This window comes from Mastigoproctus giganteus, chromosome 4 (genome assembly GCF_048544385.1).
Source record: "Mastigoproctus giganteus isolate SK-2022 chromosome 4, ASM4854438v1, whole genome shotgun sequence".
Classification (NCBI taxonomy): Eukaryota; Metazoa; Arthropoda; class Arachnida; order Uropygi; family Thelyphonidae; genus Mastigoproctus; species Mastigoproctus giganteus.
This window is the reverse complement of record NC_143578.1, coordinates 42,433,562-42,456,919: the sequence shown is the minus strand read 5'-3', so window position 1 is coordinate 42,456,919 and position 23,358 is coordinate 42,433,562. Positions and strand designations below refer to the sequence as shown.

Genomic DNA, 23,358 nt, shown 5'->3' with positions numbered 1-23,358 from the left:
CTTTGTGAATTGGGGTCACATTTGCACATTTCCAGTCTATGGGTACCTCCCCTGAGTCCAAGGAAGCTCTCATAATTATGGCTAAGGGTTTGCTTACTTCCTTTGCTGCCTCCTTTAATATAACTGGATAGATCCCATCCACCCCGGGTGCGTTTCTTGTGTTTATCTTCAACAGTTTCTCCTCCACTTTACTCCCAGTTATTTCAAGATTCTGTAGCTTACTGCTAGAGTTGAATACACCTCTGGCATTCCCCTTGCTGAATAACTCCTCATGTGTGAATTTCGATGCAAAATATTCATTTAGTTTGTTAGCTACCTGACAGGATCATCAACAGTTGACCCATCAATATCAAGTGGACCAATCTGATTCATCCCCTTCCTTCTAGAGTTTACATAAGTAAAGAACTCTTTGCTGTTTTTCTTTGCATCCCTTGCCAAGGATTTCTCGTAATCTGCCTTCGCCTGCCTAACCTCCTTTGTAACTTGGTTGCATATCAACTTGTATCTATCATAGGCTTCTGTGTCGTGTTAATTTGTAAGTATCCCATGCATTTTTCTTCTCTGCCATATGCCTCATTAGTTCATCTGACATCCATTTTGGCCTAAACCTTGAACAATATTTCTTAGTTGGTATGTAAAGCCTAGTAGCTTCCAAGATAAGTTCTTTGAATGCTTCCCATTTTGAATTTGCTGTTGGTAACATCATCAGTTGGTCCCACTGTATAGAATTTAAATACTGTCTCAGTCCATCGTAGTCGCCTTTACGGAAGCAATAACCCTTCCCTTTACCCCTAATGGTAGTTACCTCTTTGAGTAAATCCCACTTCAGCACACTGTGATCACTGCCACCTAGTGGTTCATTTATCTGCAGATTCTTAATGCATGAAGAATCACTGCTGATAATCAAATCAAGAGTATTACTCCCTCTAGTTGCCTCCCGAACATGCTGATGTAGAAAACAATCATCCAATAAATCCACAAAAGTCCTGCTAGTGTGTGAGTAACCAGCCCCCAAATTCCAGTCAATATCTGGGAAATTAAAATCTCCCATTATAAGACTCTCTGATTTACTGGCCCACTCTATTTCCCTGTACAGTTCCTTATTATACTCATCAGAGTCATTAGGCCTATAGCACACTCCTACTCTCAATTTTGATCTCCCAATGCTTATGTCACACCAAACTGACTCAACACTGCACTGTCTGGCGATGTCGACTGGCTTCACTTCCTTGGTTTTTATGTGTTTCTTAACTAATAGCATAACCCCTCCCCCCTTCCTATCCTGTCTATCCTTTCTGTAGACGTTGTACTCCCCAAATTGCAGTTCTGCATCCCTTATATCTGTGTGACACCACGTCTCTGATATCCCAACAATATCTGCCTTTGATGTTTTGAGCAATACCTCAAATTCATCAAATTTATTTACTAAACTCCTAGCATTGGTGTACACGCAAGTATACCTGCACCTGTTTCTATTCTTAGCTATCCTAACACAACCCATGTGTTTACTTGTACCCCAATGACTCCCAGCAGTCTCTGAAATATCCTGCATCTTATTTTCCAGGCTGCTGCTCATTCCAATAGAAGCAGTGCAAGAATTACTTTCACCTCTGCCAATGGCTACTGTTAATCTATTAGTCCTTGTATCCCCCAATCAGGCGTCTCCGTAGCCAGGTGGGAAGGAGCAGCAGTGCGTAGCACACGCTTCTTGATTAGACCGGGGTTCGAGCCCGTCACCACCAAATACGGAGGATGCGGAAAGGTCAGGGAATGACCACCGCATATCCAGGAGCAATATGGCCTTAGTTGCTAATGCTCCTAAAAACCAAATAACAAACAAACAAACAAACATCCCCCAATCTAGCAGTTTTCCGACCCATCTAACACTGCCTCGATAGCATCGGCAAACATTCTTGCACCCTTTCTATTTAAGTGTATCCCATCTCTGTAGAAGCAATCTCTCCTGTTAACAAGTACAGTCCAGGCTGAAAAAAATTCTACCCCTTGAGCCTTGCACAATCTTTCCAGGGCCGAATTGATCGACAAGGCTCTCATCATATACTCCCTCCTATCGTGTCTGGGCAGAATTGCAGACACTTTCAAATTCAACCCTAATTCTCGGCTTTTGTTCAACAGTGACCTGACTGGGATAAAAAAAAAAAAAAAAAGGTGACAGCCTTCTGAATATAAACAATAAATTGCAGTATAGTGACAGGCATAATCAAATGATTAATAATCGATCATTTCAATAATCAAAATGATCAATTTTATAAAAATTAGTCGATTATGAAATCGATAATAAAAAAAACTGAAGAATTAAAAAAAAAAAAAAAAAAGCTCTCTTTTTACATACATATATACAGAAAAACAAGAACAGAACTATTGGCCAAGTGTTAACAGCACACATTTTATCTTTAGTTTTGATAACACAAATCTCTCCACTGTCATTTTTTTTTTTTTTTTTTTCAGTTTTCTTGATGTCCATTTTGTAATCAACTGATTTACATATAATCAATAATGAAAATGCCATTATGATTCTCAATTATGCCCATCACTAATGCATCAATCAGAAGATAACACACCTTTTTAAACTATTTAATGGGCAAAAATAAAAGCTATAAAAATATCACCAATTACTCATTATATAATCTCTCTTTTGTTCTCATATCCCAACACATACGTGGTTAAATTTCTAACAGAATATTTTATAACTTATATTTTATATATGAAAATCTTCACACATGGTCTTATTGATATGATATGAAGAGGTAATGTTTGCCTTGATGTCCAAAAGGTTTTAAGATAAATTCAAAACAGAGGTCTAAGTTATAAAAGGTACATGTAAGACTTACCTGATACTGTATATATTGATAACTTTCTTGGACAAAGAATTGCCAAATGAAGGAGATCAGAAGACCTAAAAAATTATGGATATATAAACACACACACACCAACACACACTGATTTTTGATAATTTGATTTTTGTAATATTGCAGTTAAATAAATAAATAAATAAACATAAATAAATGTACACACACACATATGTGAAATACAAATCTATCGATCACAGTAGCAATTCAGATAATTTTTATCATGCTGTGACCAGCATTATGCAGCATAGAGGGTATATATACAGGTGACCCCCGCTTAACGCTGATAATTCATTCCAGAAAAACAGAGTGCTAAGTGAATCCATGTTAAGCAAGTGCCGCATTTCCATAAGGTAACATATGTATTTGGGAGTTTCAGTCAGTGCCATAGGATATTTCCTAATCAATAATAAACGGTAGTGAAAAGATACACAAATGTTGGTCAAAATATTTAATATTCAAATATTTGTATATATAAAATATTCTGCATTACATACATATATACATATTATGTGGTAACTACTTATGTATCAAAATTAAACTTAAAATTTCAATTAAAATCATGAATTTAATTGATCTAAATTGATTTTAATTGATGAATTTAATCATGAAAAATGTGTCGATTTTAGGTTGTACTTTGGCCCTCTTCCTGGTAAACTAAGAGGGGTTTTAATTTTAAATCCCTAGCAGCGTTACCCCCCCAACAATAAAGTCAACCGATCCTTCGCCACTTTGAAACCTGGCATGTTTTTTTCTTCTTTCAATATGAAACTCCTTTTAGACCTTTGTTTCCAAAAAAGTCCTGCTTCATCAATGTTAAAAACTTGTTGAGAAGTATAACACATAATACCCCTCTTCAATAATTTTAACAAGTTCTTTTTTGAAAGTTTCGGCTCCTTGATCTGCACTTGTGGCTTCTCCCTAGATTTTAAATCTATTCAACCACCCTTACTAGTTTTAAATGGTAAGTCTTACTTGTGCACATTTTTTTTTTTTTTAGGTGAGTTTTCTTCAGATCATCATATAGGCTAATCTCAATCTCTCTCTCTCTTTATAATATTTAACTTAACCGAATTCTGCATTGGATATTATCTTCAATAAAATTAGTTAAAGTCGCTCCATTCAATCCTAATAATCAGCCTAGCCCTAGTTGCTTGCAGTGGAACAGCTACCTTTCCCGCTGCTAAAATTAATTCTTTATTTTTTATAATTGTTCTTACAGTTAAACTTGCCAGTCCTAAATTATGGTACACATCCGCTTGTTGTTGACCTGAATCGATTTGCTTCAAAATGTCTAATTTAATTTTCAAATTCAGTCTTTTTTTCTTACATTTATATTCTTCGTACTGCATCGAGACATTGTTGCTTTCTCATTCTTATCTGCCATTATTAACTCTTCATAAATGTAACTGCGTTGGTTGCATTAATTATGATACAATGTTCAAGTAAACTGTCCATTACGCACAATGTCTAATACTGTACTGGGTAATGACTAGACATCAGATAAATGCATATAACGCAAATATTCCAAGGAATATACTTGATCATTTTTTTTAAATTTTACCCCAGGGGCTCACATCTGGTGAGTATGGGCTTGGCATACCCAGGGTCCTGAGCTGGATATCATCATTTTTCTCTTTCTTTGTGATTCCTTTCTACTTCTGACTCTTGCGCCCGCGCACTCTCTCTCTCTCTCTCTCTCTCTCTCAGGATAACTTGGGATTTTTTTTCGGCTGGTGCAGCATAAGCCTCAGGCTTCCTTGCGCCATATGGCTAATAATAATAATATAATAATATAAATGTTGATCTCGGAACTATGTAACAAGTCACTGTACTGCAATTAAATTAGCATGCGAGAAAACTTCAGTGAGCATGGGAAACGTTTTAATGCTGTTTTGCTATTCATTTTCAAGCTATCGACTCCATCAAATGAAACGATTTCGTTAAATATGCCAAAAATGCAATCTGTAAAAGAGTGTTATAGTGATTTGTGACAGTGTTATAGTCAGATACTGGTTATAATATAAGAACAGCATTATAGCGAATCAGCGTAAAGCGAACCGCGTTATAACGCGGGCCTGCTATATACATGTATATATATATAAATATACCTATACAAATTATGTATGGGTATATACATAATTCTCTTCTGTAATAAAGGTAAAGTAAATTCGAATATACATTTTAATAGTAATAATAACACAAACATAAATTACTACACATCCTATCTTATCAAGAAGTCGCAGAATGGCAATGCCAATCATCTATGTTAAGAGAAAACATCCGAATTCAGAAACTTAATGTCTTCCTTTGTTTGTTTTATGCACAAAAAAAAAGTAAGGCATCAATTTAACTAGAATCAGCCACAAATTTTGGACCAGGTTCCATTTGATTCTCAACTTCCCTTTCCACTAAAACATAAATGGGTTCAGATATAGTATTAGTATTAGTAAAGGCCGCATGGTGCAAGAAAGCCTATGGCTTATGCTGCACCAGCCAAAAAAAAAAAAATCCGAACAAAACAATGATAAAAAAAATAATAATAAAAAAATAAATAAATAATAATAATAATTAATAAAAAAAAAAAAAAAAAAGGAAATTAAACCTATCATCCTATGCGCTTCCCTTACCCGAAAATACTATCCAGATGACCTTTGAATTTCCCCAAACTGTCAGCCTCTACCACCCATGTAGGCAACTTATTCCAGTAATTTATAACTCGCTGGCTAAAATAAAACTTTTTGCAGTCCAATCTAAACGTTTCCCCCCCCCGTAACTTGAATTTATGTCCCCTAGTTCTAGCATCATTTATAATCTTGAAAATTCTGTCCTCATTCATTTTACTGATGCCTCTCAGAGCCTTAAACACCTCAATCAAATCTCCTCTAAGGTGTCTAGTTTCCAAACTCTGCAACCCACATATTCGAAGTCTTTCTTCATAAGGATGCCCTTTAGCCGATCTCACCAGGCGAGTTACCCTTCTTTGCACCCTTTCAAGAAGCTCGATGTCTTTCTTTAGGTGCGGTCTCCATACTTGAACACAGTATTCCAAGTGTGGTCTAACATAAGCCTTATATAATGGGATTATCACGTCCCTATCTCTACTTGCAAAAGTTCGATAGATCATCGATAGGACACCATGGGCCTTCCTTGCAACCTGTTTACAAGGCTCAGAGAATTTCATGTCTGACCATATCGTAACACCCAAGTCCCTTTCCTCCAGTACTGGGTTTAGTTGAACTCCACCAAGTGAATAAGTTTTTTTGGGATTACTGTTTCCCAGGTGTAATATCTTACACTTTGTTGGATTAAAGCACAGCTGCCATTTTTCTGACCATTCCTGAAGTCTATCTAGGTCTCTCTGAAGAAGCTCAGCTTGACAGTGATCATTAACTACTCTACCAATTTTAACATCATCTGCAAATTTAGACATCACGCCCTCTATCCCTTCATCAATGTCGTTTATGAAAATTAAAAACAACATTGGTCCTAATACTGATCCTTGGGGAACCCCACTTCTTACATCAACCCAATCTGAGGAATAGCCATTTATCACAACCCTCTGCCTCCTGCTATCCATCTAAGGATTTTCCCAGTGATTCCAACCTGTTCCAGCTTATAAAGCAACCGCTCATGTGGGACTGAGTCAAAAGCTTTGCTGAAATCTAAATAAACAATGTCGAAATTATTCCCTAAATCCAGCTCGTGAGTGACCCTTTCGAAATAGCGAACCAGATTTGTTAAATATGATTTTCCCTTTACAAAACCATGCTGAGTATCCTTGAGAATTTCAATTCGATCCAAATGATCCTGAATTCCACCCTTGATCATTGCCGCCATGATTTTCCCTACTACTGAAGTCAGACTGACAGGTCGATAATTTCCAACTTCACTTTTAGAGCCACCCTTATGTATGGGAGATACATTTGCACTTTTCCAATCCAAGGGAATCTCCCCAGAGTCTAGTGATGCTCGCATAATTAGCCTCAATGGTTCAATGCACTCGCTTGCCGCCTCTCTTAAGATTATAGGGTATATTCCATCAACTCCAGGAGCCTTACTGGTCTGTAGGCTCAAAAGTTTTTTCATTAAATAATCTTGCGAAATTTCAATATCATTAATTACACATTTTAACTTCGCTCCCACAATTTCCCATTGCCACAAAAGGCTTTTCATTTGTAAATATCGATGCAAAATAACTGTTGAGTTCATCTGCAACGGCAGCTGGTGTATTTATTACTATCCCCTTTCCCTTACGTAAAGGTCCGATCTGGTTTGTCCTGCTCTTCTTGGCATTTATATATGTAAAGAATTCTTTATCCCCCCCTCTTTGCTCTGTTTGCTAGTGATTTCTCATACACTGCCTTTGCCTGTCGAACCTTTTCTGTGGCTCTATTACGCTTTATTTGTGGCTCTATTACGCTCATATAACATGACATCAATTAACTAATTAATTAAATTTCTTTATCGCTGCTAAGTATGGTACAAGTACAGTTGTAGGAACAATAATACTTATCAGGACGACATGGCCAGGAGTTTTTACATTAAGGCAGAAAATGATACATGTGATTGAAATTGAGAAACAGAAAAGTTACATAGGGAATTATAAGGTACACAAAATTAAAAGCACATATAAAGAATGAAATTATAAAAAAATAAATAAATAAATAAAAATAAAATATGAACATCATTGCACAAGTCAAGAATAAGTAAACCAATGGCAGGGAACTTGAATCAAATCAAACTATGGATTGTTGTTGCTGCTGAAACACAGCGTGGTATGGATTGGAGAGGCAGGTGTTGATGCTCAGGAATCTGGCACAGTTTTAGCCACAAGGTTTGGAAGAGTTTATTCCAGTTGAACAGATGCGATCAACTCTAGGAGAATGAGATGGTATTTGCAATCAACAACCACTTTCTGCAGGTCAACTCCAAGGCATAGCAGTGCCTATATTTTAGGAAGTGGCTGGGAAAGTAGGAAATGATTACAAAGTTTCAGACAGTTGTATTTCAGGATTAGTATAGAGTCAGAATCCTCTGCCCCAAGGATGGCAGAGGATTGTGCCACTGACAGAATTCCCAGATGTTTGGGGCATTTATCACTCCTGTAAACATTTTTACCATAGTTTGTTTGTTTGTTATTTGGTTTTTAGGAGCATTAGCAACTAAGGCAATATTGCTCCGGGACATGCGGTGGTCATTCCCTGACCTTTCCACATCCTCCGTATTTGGTGGTGACGGGCTTGAACCCCGGTCTAATCAAGAAGCGTGTGCTACGCACTGCTGCTCCTTCCCACCTGGCTACGGAGGCGCCTTTTACCATAGTCATTAAACACCTGCTGTCAATTAACTTTGGGAGCCTGGGTACGTTTAGCTGCTCAGCCATGTCAGTAATTCTCACTTTAGGGGTTCGGCTGTGCTTATTTGTGGCCCATTTCAGGGTCCAGTATTCACATGCAAATGCCAGTTTTTGAACTGGGAAGCAGATGCCCAAATTTCAGATGCATATAAAATTATTAGATAAATGGTGGTTTAAAGATATCTGGAAGTGGTTGCAGAATCAATGGAATTAAGTAGTGTTGCTTTGCTCTCCAGAGTAAGCTGATAAATCGCTTCTGGAGGTATTCTGTGTGCGCATCAAATCTCAGCTTTGGATCAAAATAGACACTGAGGTCCTTATGGCTGGTAACCACTGGGATGGGAATGCCACAAAATGATGGTTGAATTACTGTTGGTCTCTGTTCGAGTGAATAAATCATTATTGCAGATTTAGAAGGGTTAAAGTTTAACCCAAAAATCTGCAAGTAAGTTGAAAGATTGGTCAAGCTCTCTGTGCTTAAGGATGCAATTGCCTTTGGTTTGCATATGGTGGGATTAGGGTAAGCAGCTTAATATCATCGGCATAAATTAAAGCATCACAGGGACACATAAAAGGAATAAGAATGGCTAAGAAAAGGAGGCCAGAAAGGACACCACCTTGTGGAACTCCTGCAGTAATTTTCAGGGGAAAAGTGGGACTTCATTGTGAGATGGACACTTCTATTACTCAATAAAGCAGTGAATAAAGCTAATAGATCACCATTAATCATGAAGAAGGATTGCAGAAGACTCAGAAATGTAGTTGAGACCAAATAAGCTTATAAATAACATTATTTCGGGAAATGTGTCAAAAATATATTTTTATTATTCTTCATAAAAGAACCACACCAAACTTACAGCTCTTTTTCTCAATACTTCAAAGTGGATTGCTGGTCAAAGTAAAGCGAAGACTATGAAAAATGGTAAAGATAGCAGCAGGTATCAAGACCTTCAGACATTTTACAGATGCATATCTTAAGAAACACTCTAAAACCACTTCAAAGTTGGTAATAAATCTAATGAAAGTTCACTGGATAAAAACCTATTTGGGATACTTTCTTATAGGTTGACTCTGGTTCATTTAGTCATAGCTTTTGCCTTCATTGTTTTTATTTTTTTATGCATTCTTATTCATATGTATGTATTTAATGTCCTGTAATACCTTCTTCATACCTTCTCCTTCCAGCAATCAGGACTATCATGGGGTACATCTATAAAACAAATTAAATAAACACAGTTTATCACTGTGCTGCAATACCATGCAAGTTACAGAAGCAGTTAAGCTGACACAATGTAGAGAAAGTTTCAGTAAATGAAAACATTACATTGCCTCTAGTGTGGAATTAAAGTGAAGGATTTTTATCAAACCAATTTGTATTAGGTTAAATACAAAAATTAAGTGTTGTAGTTTTTAAAATGTCTATTGCTCTTGAATATACACAAGAAATATACTGTTGTGATACAATTTCTGTAAATAATGATTACAGTTGTGATACTTTTAATGAAACAAAATATCTGTTTATAAATTTCTTTTGTGAAAAAATGCTACAAGGAAACTATCAAAGCATATAAAAATAATAGATACAATTTTTGAACTATGGTCCATTTTATATTTTGTAACAATAATTTATGTTATAATTTAAATAAAACTTACGAAACAAATTTTCCTGTTGATACTTGCAAAACAGGATAATTTAATTGCCGCTCTAACAGAAGTTCATCTGCCCTAAATCCTGTAAGTGTTCCATCTTCTAGGGTTGTTGGTTGAGGGCTGTAAATTCTTAATGTTCCATTATAGCTTCCTACAATTATTTTGTCTGAAAAAAAAAAAGTTTTCATAGTTGAAACTAAAAAGAACTCACTTATTCTGAATATTCTCCATTAACTCTAGGCAAAAACACAGCAATTCTAAACAAGATAAAACTTTGGTGAGTCAAAATAAAAAGAGTACTGAAAAATAAGAACTTTCTTAGGCCATTAGCAGTTTGTTAGAGTTTAGCTGTAATATCACATTTAGCAGATTTTGAAGTTGCATATTAAAGCATTTTAGTGCTCACCAAAGCATACGTCGGATAGTAATGTAATTGCTCTGAGTCATGTTTGATTACACACATTTCAATGGCAGTTCATTTTTTGATCAAAGTATGGTGATACCTGTAGTAAATCACTCCAGGGGCTCATATCTGGTGAATATAGGCTTGGCAAACCCAGGGTCCTGAGCTGAATATCATCATTTTTCTCTTTCTTGGTGATTCCTTTCTGCTTCTGACTCTCTTTCTCTCTCTCTCTCTCTCTCAGGGTAACTCAAATTTTTTTTTTTTTTTTTGGGCTGGTGCAGCAAAAGCCTCAGACTTCCTTGAACCATATGGCTAATGATAATAATACGCTGGTGTGCAAAATTTAAGGACCAGTCAGGTTTTCACCTGTAGCTTCTCATAGGAGTGGCCTGGATATGGGAAAAGCATACCAAAGGAACCTCGTGAAAGGAAACAACACCAACACAAAAACAGAAACAAAACGGTACAGAGGGACTTTGTTCAAAAATGGCAACATAGCACTGACTGCCATGATATAGATGCATCACTGCCAAAGATGGAACAAAGGGAAGAGGTGGTCCTCAGTAGGAGATATGGCCACCCCTAATGTTAATGCAGGCTTTGCACTGCCTGTCCATACTTAGAACAATGTTGTTGATAAGTTCTTGTGGTAACATCATCCATTTCTCTGTCAGTGCCATCTTCAGCTGGTGAACATTTTCTGGTGGGTGTGGACGTGCCGCTAAGCGTCTCCCTAGAGCGTCCCATATGTGTTCGATGGGATTTAGATCAAAGGGAACGGGCAGGCCAATCCATATGAACAATGTCCTCACTTTCCAAAAGCATATCAACAGTTGCAGTGCAATGGGGTGTAGCGTTATCATCCATAAACATGAACTCGGGACAAATGGCACCTCGGAACAGACACACACGAGGAAGGATTACCTCAGTACAGTAGCGTGCACCGGTTACAGTATCTGGAGTTGTGTACATCCATCCAAGGTAATGCCTCCCAGATGAGAACACCTCGACTGCCATATCAATCCCTTTCAGTGATGTCTGCGGGATGATACTGTGTGCCAACCTCTCACCAGATTAGCTGTTTGTTTGTTTGTTGTTTGGTTTTTAGGAGCATTAGCAACTAAGGCCATATTGCTCCAGGAATATGCGGTGGTCATTCCCTGACCTTTCCACATCCTCCGTATTTGGTGGTGACAGGCTCGAACCCCAGTCTAATCAAGAAGCACGTGCTACGCACTGCTGCTCCTTCCCACCTGGCTACGGAGGCGCCGGGAAATTGAAAAAAGATGGATGCAGAATAGATGTGTGAAAATTTACTTTCAGCTAGAGGATTGCTGAAACAAATTCCATTCGGTGTTGTGAAAATAGGTATTCCGAATAAATAAGGAAGAAATTGTCAAATTATTAGAGGGACTGAACAGATAATGCAGGTAGGTTTTTTTTTTTTAATGCTGTATATGCTTGCTTCCTTGCATCGTTTGAATTATTATACTGTAGTGTTCTCTCATTTTAGGAACCTTCATCGACATTACATCCTAGTGGCAATTGTATTAATATGATTAATCATATTAATCAATGTAGGATAGATGTTCAGAAGTTTGCCTTTAGCCAGCGGGTAGTTGGTTGGTGGAACAGACTTCCATCCTTTGTCGTGAAAGTTGATAGCCTAAATAAATTTAAGGCTGAGCTGGACAGGTATTTGGAATGAACGGAGGGGTGAAATGGGAGGAGTTTTTTTTTTGGCTGATGCTGCATAAGCTTGCTTTCTTGCATTATATGCCTCTACTAATGCTAACACTAATCATATTAATATTTATTAATATGACATGATCATGGAAACTTTTCATGGCAGTATGTTTCCTGATGTTAATCTAACTTACGATATAACATGATTGGACAGTCATTGATAAATTCTCCATGATATGTCTATACACTTTTAATGCAAGAAGGTATTTTTTTCCTTTGCTCTGTTTAGTTTTTTTTTAAATTTAAGGCTTAGATGTGATGCTCAGGAAACTTCCTCACTCCTCACAAAGCAGCAGCCACAGGAAAGTTTCACAGAGTGAGTGATATGCTAAATCATCAAGCATATAATCAAGAAATGAACATGCAACAAAATGACTTCCACTGCGACATTTTTAAAATAAAATAAATATAAGAGAGACATACACCACACATCTGAATCATATTGACAAGCTATGGCAAATTTCACAATATGCCAAAATGATATTTGTATATTTGGAATGTACAAATTAAGTAAGGAACATATTAAGTGATCAAATACAAAAAAAAAAACTAACCATAAGAAACAATTAGTAACATTATATATATATATTTTTTTTTTTGACAAATATGGGAAAAAATATATTTTAGATTTATTACTATTACTGGACAAAAAAAAATTTCTAATCAAGACAAAAAAAAAAAAAAAAAAAAAGGAGCACCATTAAATTTTAAACAATACCAATCATTTACATACCATAGTTTTTCAAATTAAGTGAGTTACTGGAATGATAACAGCCAGCCATCTGACTTTTGCATATCAACCACAATAAACACTCCAAAAAAAAAAAAAATAAAAAAGAAGGCACTCCAAAAAAAAACAGAGGGTGAGGGTAGCAAATAAATTTAAATTTTCTGCTAACAGAAATGAAAAATTGAAACAAAACAATTTGAATAATAAAATAAGCACTAACTTTCAATGCCTAAGAGGAAAGTGAAAAAGGAATTGTTGAAACTAAAACTTCATAAGGCACTCGGGGCTTATGGATACAGAATTCCTCTTACTAGCAGTTTTTTTTTTAATGAAAATTATAAACAGTAACAGTACCACAAAAGGTATTAACTCCTCTGACCATGTGGTCATCCCAGAGTTAAAACATAAAATTTCTTTATTTCTTTATTAGAATCTATAGTACTGTACCTGAGTTGAAGTGAGAGAAGATACTTGTTGATTTAGACTTAAATTTCTGTAGATTGAAATTTTCAGGAAATACGTATGTGAAGGGAGATTATTCCAGAAAGTTCCTTAACAATTTCAAATGATTTTCAAATGCAAAATTAAGAAAACAATTTATGTCATATTATACTGTCTGAAAAAAAAAAAAATTAAAACATGGAAGTTCCACAAAAAATACTACCTGTTCCTTCTGGGCTGTTATCAATGTTGGCAACACATAAACAACCTTTATCAAATTCCTCATCAGAACCACATGATGTACTCCACCAGTCCCTTGCTTTGAAAAGGGACATACTGTAAGGAAATAGTGTGGAGCTACATCAGAGTAAGAGTAGCAAACCTAAATAAAAAATAAAATAAAACAAAATATTAAGAGTGGACTACATACAAGTTATCATGAGAACACTTATAGTCTAAATTGTATCATCCCTTAGTTCAGTGTTTCTCAACCATGACAATCCCTAATTTAGGCAGAACATCAGAACAAAAAAAAATAATAATAATGAAAATTGTTAATATTTTATTGTACATGTGTATATATTATTATTAGCCATATGGTGTAAGGAAGACTGAGACTTTTGCTGCACCAGCCTAAAAAAATTTGAGAACAGAGAGAGAACAAGATTCAGAAGTAGAAGGGAATCACCAAGAAAGAAAAGAATGATGATATTTAGCTAAGGACCCCCTTGGGTTTGCCAAGCCCATACTCACCAGATGTGAGTCCCTGGGATTTTTTTTTTTTTTTTTTTTTTTTTTTTATGTAAACCCCAAACACGAGAGATATTACAACCTATAGTACTTAGTACCGTGCTTGGGTTAGAGGTTGAGAAGACGAAAGAAGATATTTGTTGACATTGGACTTGAACTTCTGAAGACTGTAATTTTCAGGAAATATGTATGAAGGAAGGTTGTTCCAGAAAACGGCAGTTAAATGAATAAACAAAGAAAATGAAAAGTTGGTTCTGTGAGATTGGAGTTGGACAGTAAATGGATGTTGGCTGGTGGCGGCACGTGTTCAGACTGTTTTGAAAGAGAGAGCGGGAATTATAGAAGCCAATTCAGAAGAACACTGCCCATGGAAGTATCTGTCGAAGAGGCATGCAGCAGAAACAGTGCGTCTATGAGACAGCGAGTGGAGAGACTCTGTTAGAGATGAATCATTAATTAACCTAACTGCCCTCTTTTGAATGGAATCAAGAAGCCTGATTTGCAATTTATACAGAGTGAGCAGCCGTTTGGAAGAAAAGTAACACAGAGAGCGAAAGAGAAAACCAAGTTTTTTAGATGCAGAGGAAGCAATATTTGTAATGTGCTTGTGCCAAGAGAGAGATTAGAAGTCAGGGTAATCCCCAAAAGAGATATATCATTTTGCCTAGAAATCGGAGTGTCACTAAAGAAATGCATAGGAGCAGAAGAATCCTTTTTGCGAGATATAAGACAAGACTGAGTTTTAGAAGGGTTGAAATCAACTAAGTTGTCTTAGTCCCACTGGAGAATTACCTGAAGATCGGCATTTAAGGAATTGGTAGCAGATTTTCGAGAAGTTGAAGCTGATTGAGCAGGACAAGGTTTCTCAAAATTGAAAGTGGAATGCAATGTGCTATCATCGGCAAAACTATGGATAGGATTTCCAGTCAATGGAAGAAGGTCATTAATATAAAGGAGGAAAATAGTCGGGGAAAGAACAGAACCTTGGGGGACACCGGCATTAGTGGAGAAGTTAGAAGACGGCAAGCCATCTACCATCACTCTCAGTGAGCGATCAGAAGGAAAACTGGATAACCAATTACTAAAAACAGTTGGCAAACCATAAGATGGAAGCTTGTTTAGAAGACCTTTATGCCAAACACAATCAAAAGCCTTTGAGATGTCAAGAGCAACTACTTGTGTTTCACCAAACCTTTCCATTGAATTAGTCCATAAATGGGTAACATAAGCCAGAATATCACCAGTGGATCGACACTGACGGAATCCATACTGGCGATCGTTGATCAGACGGAAGGTGTCTAGGTAGTTTAAGAGTTGGCGGTTAATTGATTTCTCCATTACTTAAGAAAGAGTAGAAGTAATTGCAATGGGATGATAATTGGATGGGAGAGATTTGTCACTCTTTTTAGGAACTGACTGGATATTAGCAAATTTCCATGCAGAAGGAAAAACACCTTTGGAATAAGAAAGTGAAAAAAGGCGGCAAAGAATAGGAGTAAGTTCAGGAGCACAGGTTTTGAGAACAAGTGGAGAAATACCATCAGGACCTGGAGCTTTCTTAGCATCAAGATCCGTCAAAATCCTTCTGACATCCTTTTGATGGAAGACTGCAGGGGGCATTGAACGGAGCGTGTTGGGAATGGTGGGAGGTGTTTTACCAAGATCATTAATACATGAGTTGGAAGAAAAATGGGATGCTAGCAGGTCAGCTTTATCCTTGGCTGAAGTGACAAAGGAACCATCTGGTTTGGACAGAGGTGGGAGCAGAGATGGGCAAAAGTTGCGGCCAATAGCTTTGGCAAGAGACCAGAATGCTCGGCTACCATTAGGGCAAGAAGCAAGTTTTCTACTCTTAGCCTGTTCAAACTCTAGTTTGGACTGATTAATAACTGCTTTACAATTGTTGTGAGCTTTGGTGTAGGCAGAAAATAAAACTGAAGAATTAGAAACAAGCCAATTACGATATGCAACATTCTTCTCTTGAACAGCCTTAGCACATTTATTGGAAAACCAAGGTTTAGATAAAGGACGAGATTTTAAAGTGGAGTGTAGGATAAAGGATTTCATTCCTGCAAGAATAATTTCACTGATACGATCTGAGCAAACGGTGGCATCAGAAGTTTTGAAACAGTAATCCGACCAAGGAAAAGAAGAAAAGAAGTCTCGCAGGTCATCCCATTTTGCATTCTTGTAATGCCAAACAACATGAGGTTGGGAATAGCCATGAGATAAAGGTTCCATCGGAGAAGAGACAATCACCAAGTTGTGATCTGAAGTGCCTAAAGGATCTCTCACTTCGACCGTGTACTTAGAAGGGTTGCTTGTGAGAAAAAGATCAAGCGTATTGGCTGTATGATTAGGATTGTTCGGTATTCTTGTAGGTAAATGAACAATCTGTGCAAGGTCATTAGTAATTGCAAAAGCCTCAGCATCTCAACCAGCTGTGTCGGTATGACTAGAAAACGGAAGCCAGCTGGAGTTGTGAACATTAAAATCACCAAGGAAAATTACCTCACTGTTAGGAAAGTTGGACTGGAGAAAGTCAAGTTGCAAAGAGAGGAAGTCAAAGAGCTCCAAGTGATTAGTGGAGTTGGGAGAATGGTAGAGACAACAGATGAATTTGACACAATGAGGTAGCTAGATTTTAAGCTAGAGAAGATCAAAGAGAGGAGATTCCAAGTTGCCAAGTCTCTGACAGGGAATATGAGAACGGACATATTTGAGGCGAAAGGAATCATATAGCGAATAATTTGGACATCTGAGATGAGCAGTAGTTGAATCAACCAATAACTGAGATTCTGTCAGAAAAAGTACATGGGGTTTGGCAGACTGCAAGTAGAAATGGACATCGTTGAGATTAGAATTGAGACCACGTATATTTGTGAAATGAATTAGGAAGTGCTTGGGAGTTCTAGATCTTTTCGCAAATAATCTTGCTCTATTAGTTTGACAATTCATGGTGTATTCAATAGTAAGAAAAAGTGGGTGGGACATGCTGTATGAAGTAACGAAATTTTTCTATATGGCGTACACGTGGTAAGAATATACCCAGATCCTTGACATAACGTGGCCTCGACAATGCTCTCCGCATACACACTACTCGGACTGCCTCCAGTCACTATCTGGCAGAGTAGAGGTAGCAAGATTATACATTAGCTGATCCGGAAGCCTCCCAAAGAGTTACCAATAGGTTCAGTCCGGTGTACTAACTAGCGGCCGGAATGTGAACACCGTTTTAGAGCTGTACCCTCGAAATGTAAGGAATATTGGATCTCGCCACGATGTTCATCATAACCTCAAAAGTCATCAATCACACTGCATGATATAAGAGATAGGGAAGGGTTGACCGGAACTTAGCTCTAGAGACTAAACATGGGTTCCACCACTTCAAGCCTCCAATAAGCAAAGTAGTGGTATTCCACCGGTTTATGAGAGTCATCTACCACCTAGTACTGCTTGGTAACATAGAGGGGCGGCATTCCTCCATGTGGTGGTGTGGGTGCCACACCTCGACCCCTGCTTACGTTGGTTCACACCTGGGTGGTCACCCACCATGTACTTGTGCATGGAGGTTATACCCAGGATTACTAACAGTCCCACCATCGTGAAGGTGCAAGCAGAGGATTTGGCTGTCACAGACCATCCAGACTTCGCCAAAATTGGGTCCACTTGACTTGAGTGTCACCTGAATATCAGTTCCATCAGCGTTTTAGACTCCCAGGTAGCAAGTACAGCTTGTCTGGCATATCTGAGAGAATGTCTGTGACAGCCTCAAGGACCAAAGGATTATAGTACATTAGCATAAAAATGATCCAGGTAATTAACTAAATAAGATCTCACTCAATATTTACACAGACAATACATGTAAATAAATTATGTAAAAATTTATTTCTCAACTAGGAATCGCAAGTGATGAGTACTCATGGAGCACCAGTTGAAAAACTGCCTTGGTTCATGTGTCAATAGAAAAGATGGAAATCTTAAAATTTATAAATTACTATAATTCTCATCCAATCTTCTGAAGTTGTTTTCTCGTAAAATTAACAATAAAAGCATGAAATTTAATTTTAAAATTATCTATTCCTTTAACAAGACTAAACTGGATATATAAAATTAAATAAAATATTTATCTGCAGTCCAATTAATATTGGCTTCTCTCTAAATATCCAAGACATCAATGAACTGAACAACAAATAATTAAAAGTACAGTAAACTTCCATATATTTGACTCAAACATCTGGTCTTATGATTATGCAATACCTGATGCACTTTTAAACCAGATAAAAATTTGCATATATCTGAATTATTATAAATATTTAAATATTATTATTTATTCATTGACGAACTTGTTAGCTTATATTTGAGGCTCTCTAACTTTGCAATACTGTGACCTGCTAAAATTATATATGAATTTATGTCTCCCACCCCATTAGTAAAACTAATGATTTCAATTGGACTTAGGGCTGGGCAAGAAATACATATACAATTTTCTTTCAATTAAATTTTATTCTATATAAAACAAAACAATGATAGAATCCAACTTTATGAAAAATAAAACCATTTCATTGGAAATAAAGAAAAAAATTAAATTTGAAATCATATTTTTTAATGGGAATGAACTTGCTTGTTTGCTTTTGATAGTCAATGAATTGCCAATATCTGATAAAAAATGGATTGTCTGTCATATGATTAATAGGTATTAGTTGTTATACTCTGCAGAAATGAGTTTCTTACAAACCCAATCCACAAAACACACCATGCTTTGATCATAAAGCAAATTACAAAACATAAAAAAAAATAATAATAAATAAATAAAAGTTCATGTTTATACTCCAGCATGACCACCAGGTCAGAGAAGCTTACAATAAATCACAAATACAATCGTCAAATGTATTTAGCAGTCACAAGCTTGAACCACAGCCTACTCAACGAGCGTGTACTACTCACTCTCACTCTTGACCTCTCACCATGCTACATCACTAACACTTCAGACATAACAACAAATTTTATGGATAAATTTAAACATTTTGTAAAATAAATAGATATGCAAGTATAAAAAAAAGTAATTTAAAGTGTACAATATTTTTTCAGTTCATAAAACCAATAACAATACTATTTCATAGTTTTCTTATTAGTATTAATAGTGACAAATGATGCAAGAAAGCAAGCTTATGAGTATAAAGCATCAGCCAAAAAAAACAAATATACTCTTCCCAAATCACCTGTCCATCCCCTCCAATAACTTGTCTATTTCTTGCTTGAATTTATTCAAACTATCCCAGTGTTCTCTCCAGGACCTATCGAATGGATGCACCTCCTGGTGAATTTACATGACCACCCAGGTAAAATTTAAGTGATTCTCGTGGTATCGTGTGGTGATCAGTGAGCAAATACTATGTGGTACTGCACACTGATCTCAATCAATATTAATTCAAACATTCTATGCGATCAAGATCAATGTGACAGAAGCATATAATGTTAAATTATGCAATTAATTTTTTCTCTGGATTGCTTAAGTCACATTTAAAAATAACAGAAAATTTTATAATACTGTAAAGTATTACGCTTCCCACCCAGCTACTTCATAATGCGCCGCCTCCGTAGCCAGGTGGGCAGGAGCAACAGTGCGTAGCACACGCTTCTTGATTAGATCGGGGTTCGAGCTCGTGACCACCAAATACGGAGGATGCAGAAAGGTCAGGGAATGACCACTGCATATCCCCGGAGCAATATGGCCTTAGTTGCTAATGCTCCTAAAAACCAAATAACAAACAACAACAACAACTTCATAATGCCACATGGCTGGCAAAATTTTCTGGGGAGAACACTGTACCCACTTCCACAACTACAGATTGAAGTTTGTCAACCACCCACTGGCTGAAGGCACACTTCTGCACATCTATCCTGCAGCCATCCTCAATTCCAATTTATGTCTCCATCATGTGTGTAGTCTCAGAATGAGGAAGAATGCCATCAGCTTTGGGCTTGCTTAATCCATTCAAAGCCTTAAACTCCTTAATCAGATCACCTCACATATGCCTAGTCTCTGATTTTGCTGCCTTTCTTGCTAATACCACCCTTTTGTTCCCTTCACTAAGTTTGTATAGTTTTCTTATTGCATGAATGAAATAAGAAACCTATGCCTTGGGTAAAATGTAAAAAAATTTTGTGACCCCCTCCCAGGGTGGTCATGATCCATAGGTTGAGAACCCATGGTTTATGCCAAGAGAGATTAGAAGTTAGTGTGAACCCCAATAGACATGATTTTGTCTAGAAATCTGGGTCATCGAAGATTAAACTCTTTTTTTTACAAGAAATAAAACAGGAATGAGTTTCAGAAATGCAGATAACTAAGTTTTTTATTGCTCTATTAGAAAATTACATGGAGATTTGCATTTAAGGATTTAGTGGCATTTAGTGGCAGATGTTCACAAAGTTGAAGCTGTTTGTGTGGGGGGCAAGGTTTATCAAATTGAAGGTGGAATTTACCGTGTTTACCCTGAAATGCTTCCCATTTAGAATTTATTGTTGGTAATAACATTAGTTTGTTCCACTGTATAGAATTTAAAACTGTCGGAAACCACTGTAGTCTCCTTTATGAAGAAAAAATCCTTCCCCTTAACCACTGGTGGTAATAACACCTTTAAGTAAATTTTACATTAATACACTGCAATCACTGCCACCTAGTGATTCTTTCATCTGCAGATTCTTAATGCATGTAGAATCACTGCTGATAATCAAATCAAGAATATTGCTCTCTCTTGTTACCTCTCTAACATGCTGCTCATCCAATAAATCCATAAAAGTCTTACTAGTGTGTGTGATCAAACCCACAAGTTCTAGTCAATATCTGGGAAATTAAAATCCCTCATTATAAGACATTCTAATTTTCCAGCCCACTCTATTTCTCTGTACAGTTATTCACTGTACTCATCTCAATCATTCGGCCTATTATACATGCCTACTCTCATTTTTGTTTTCCCAGTACTTATGTCACACTAAATTGACACAACATTGCACTGGCCATCCATATCAAACTGGATGCACTGCCTTTGATTTTATGTGCTTCTTAACTAAGTTTATCTAGTTCTTCCTTGAATTTATTCAAACTATCCACTTCTACAACACCAGATAGGAGTTCCCCCTAACAATCAACCACCCTTTGACTGAAGGCAAATTTATATACATCCACCTGCAACCACACTTCCTCAATGTGAATTTATGCCTCCTCATGTGTGTGTACTCTGAGCAAGAGGAAGGATTCCATCAACATTGGGTTCACTCAATCCATTCAAGGCCTTAAAGACTTCAATAAAGAGATCAGATTTTCTTGCAGTCTCCAGATGTCACAATTTGAAAAATTGAAGCCTTTTTTTGTAAGGGTAATCTATTGCTCCCTTCACTAACCTTGCTGCTCTTCTCTACACTCATTCCAACAGATCCGTGTCCTTCCTAAAATGAGGCTTCCAGACCAGTACGCAGTACTCCAGAAGTGGCCTAACCATTGCTTTAACCAATGTATATCGTTGACAAAACCACATGAGCTGTCCTCACAGCCTATTTGCACTGCTCAGAGAAATTCTTATCTTGCTGCACAATTCCCACTGCCCTGAGTCTCGTGCCACACAGTTAGTATGTTAATCTAGGATTACTGCTCCTCATATGAAGTACCTTGCATTTGTAAATATTAAACTTCAATTGCCACTTCTCAGTCCATCTATCTAATTTGTCTAGATCTTGTTTCAGTAGCATAATTTGATTACTGTGATTAACTACCTTGCCAACCTTTGTATCACCTGCAAACTCAGACATTAAGCCTGACATGCCTTCACCAATATCATTAATAAATACAGAAAATAGCAATGGGCTCAGCACTGAACTATTGGGACTCCCCTAATAACATTAATCCAAGAAGAGAAGTGTCCATTGATAACCAGTCTCTGTCTTCTCCCATTCAACTATCCCTTTATCCATATCAGCACCTTAATGTGCTGATTTGGATAAAGGGATGGTTTTAGTGTGACACAAATGTGTGGGGGGCAAGGTTTATCAAATTGAAGGTGGAATTTACTGTGTTTACCCTGAATGCTTCCCATTTAGAATTTATTGTTGGTAATCTCCAGTTTGTATAGCAGTCATTTATGTGCTATAATATCAAAAGCTTTCTGAAATCTAACTGCATGATGTCAAAATTATTTTTTGCATCCAGTTCCTTTGTTACTGTGTCAAAGTGTCCAATCAGATTGGTCAGACAAGTCAACCCTTAACAAATCCATGCTGTGACTGCAGTATAACTGCATTCCTGTTTAAATGATCCTACATTACTTCTTTAACTTGTGACTCAATTATATTCCCTGCATCTAGCAATACTTCCATAATCATGGTTAGAGGTTTGCTTACCTCCTTTAATAACCAAATAGATCCCATCCATTTATCTTCAACAATTTCTCTCACACTTTCCTCTTAGTTATCATAATCACTCAGCTCTCTGGCACAATTTTAAACACTTCTGGCATTCCCATCCCTAAAAATTCCTCATATGTGAATGTAGATGCAAAATATAGATTCAGTTTGACTGCAACCTGAGGGATCATCAACAACAATTAATCCATTCATATCAGTGGAACAATGTGATTCAACCTCTTCTTTTTACTGTTTACATAATGAGTCTTTGCTGCTTTTCTTTATATTCTCTGCCTTAGCTTTTCTAAACTCCCTTGTGACTGATTGCAGACTAGTCTATATCTACTGTAGGCATCTGTATCACCTGATAATTTACTAGTAGTGGTATATGATACAAGAGTTATTTGGTTTTTAGGAGCATTAGCAACTAAGGCCATATGATACAAGAAAGCAAGTTTAGAAAGCATCAATTAGAAAAAAAAAACTTCCCACATTACCTCTCCATCCCCCATTATATGTATCTCAAGCATTTTTCTTTGCTGCCATGAGTCTTATCAGTTCATCTGACATTCATTTTGGTCTATGCTTTGAAATGTGTCTCTCAGTTGTTATGAAAAGCCTAGTAACTTCTAGGATAAGGTCCCTGAATGCTTCCCATTTAGAATTTGCTGATGGTAACTTCAACAGTTAGTCTCACTACACAGAATTTGAAAAACTGTCTGAGACTGCTATAATCACCTTTATAAAAGCCCTTTTCTTTGCCTTTGACAGTAATTATATCTTTAAGGAAATCCAACATCAATATGAATGTGATCACTGCCACCTAGTGGGTCTTTTATCTACATAGGTCATATGGCAGATTCTTAATGCATGAAGGATCACTGCTGATAACCAGATGAAGAGTATTGCTTTCTCTTGTTGCTTCTCTAACATGCTGGCATAGGAAACAATCATGCAATAAATCCACAAAGGTCCTACTATTGTGTAAGTGACCAACACACAA

General features: G+C 36.9%; 1 protein-coding gene across 1 annotated transcript in view; it reads right to left on the bottom strand.

Moving 5' to 3' along the window:
• BBS9 (Bardet-Biedl syndrome 9) overlaps positions 1-23,358 on the bottom strand; it is a 176,899-nt gene that overhangs the window by 141,599 nt on the left and 11,942 nt on the right. The window contains exons 2-4 of the mRNA XM_090371508.1: positions 13,426-13,584; positions 9,883-10,045; positions 2,853-2,917 (exon numbers count right to left, since the gene is read on the bottom strand). Of these exons, the coding sequence (XP_090227634.1) occupies positions 2,853-2,917; positions 9,883-10,045; positions 13,426-13,537 (340 nt within the window). The 5' untranslated portion in view covers positions 13,538-13,584. The remainder of the gene's footprint in view (positions 1-2,852; positions 2,918-9,882; positions 10,046-13,425; positions 13,585-23,358) is intronic.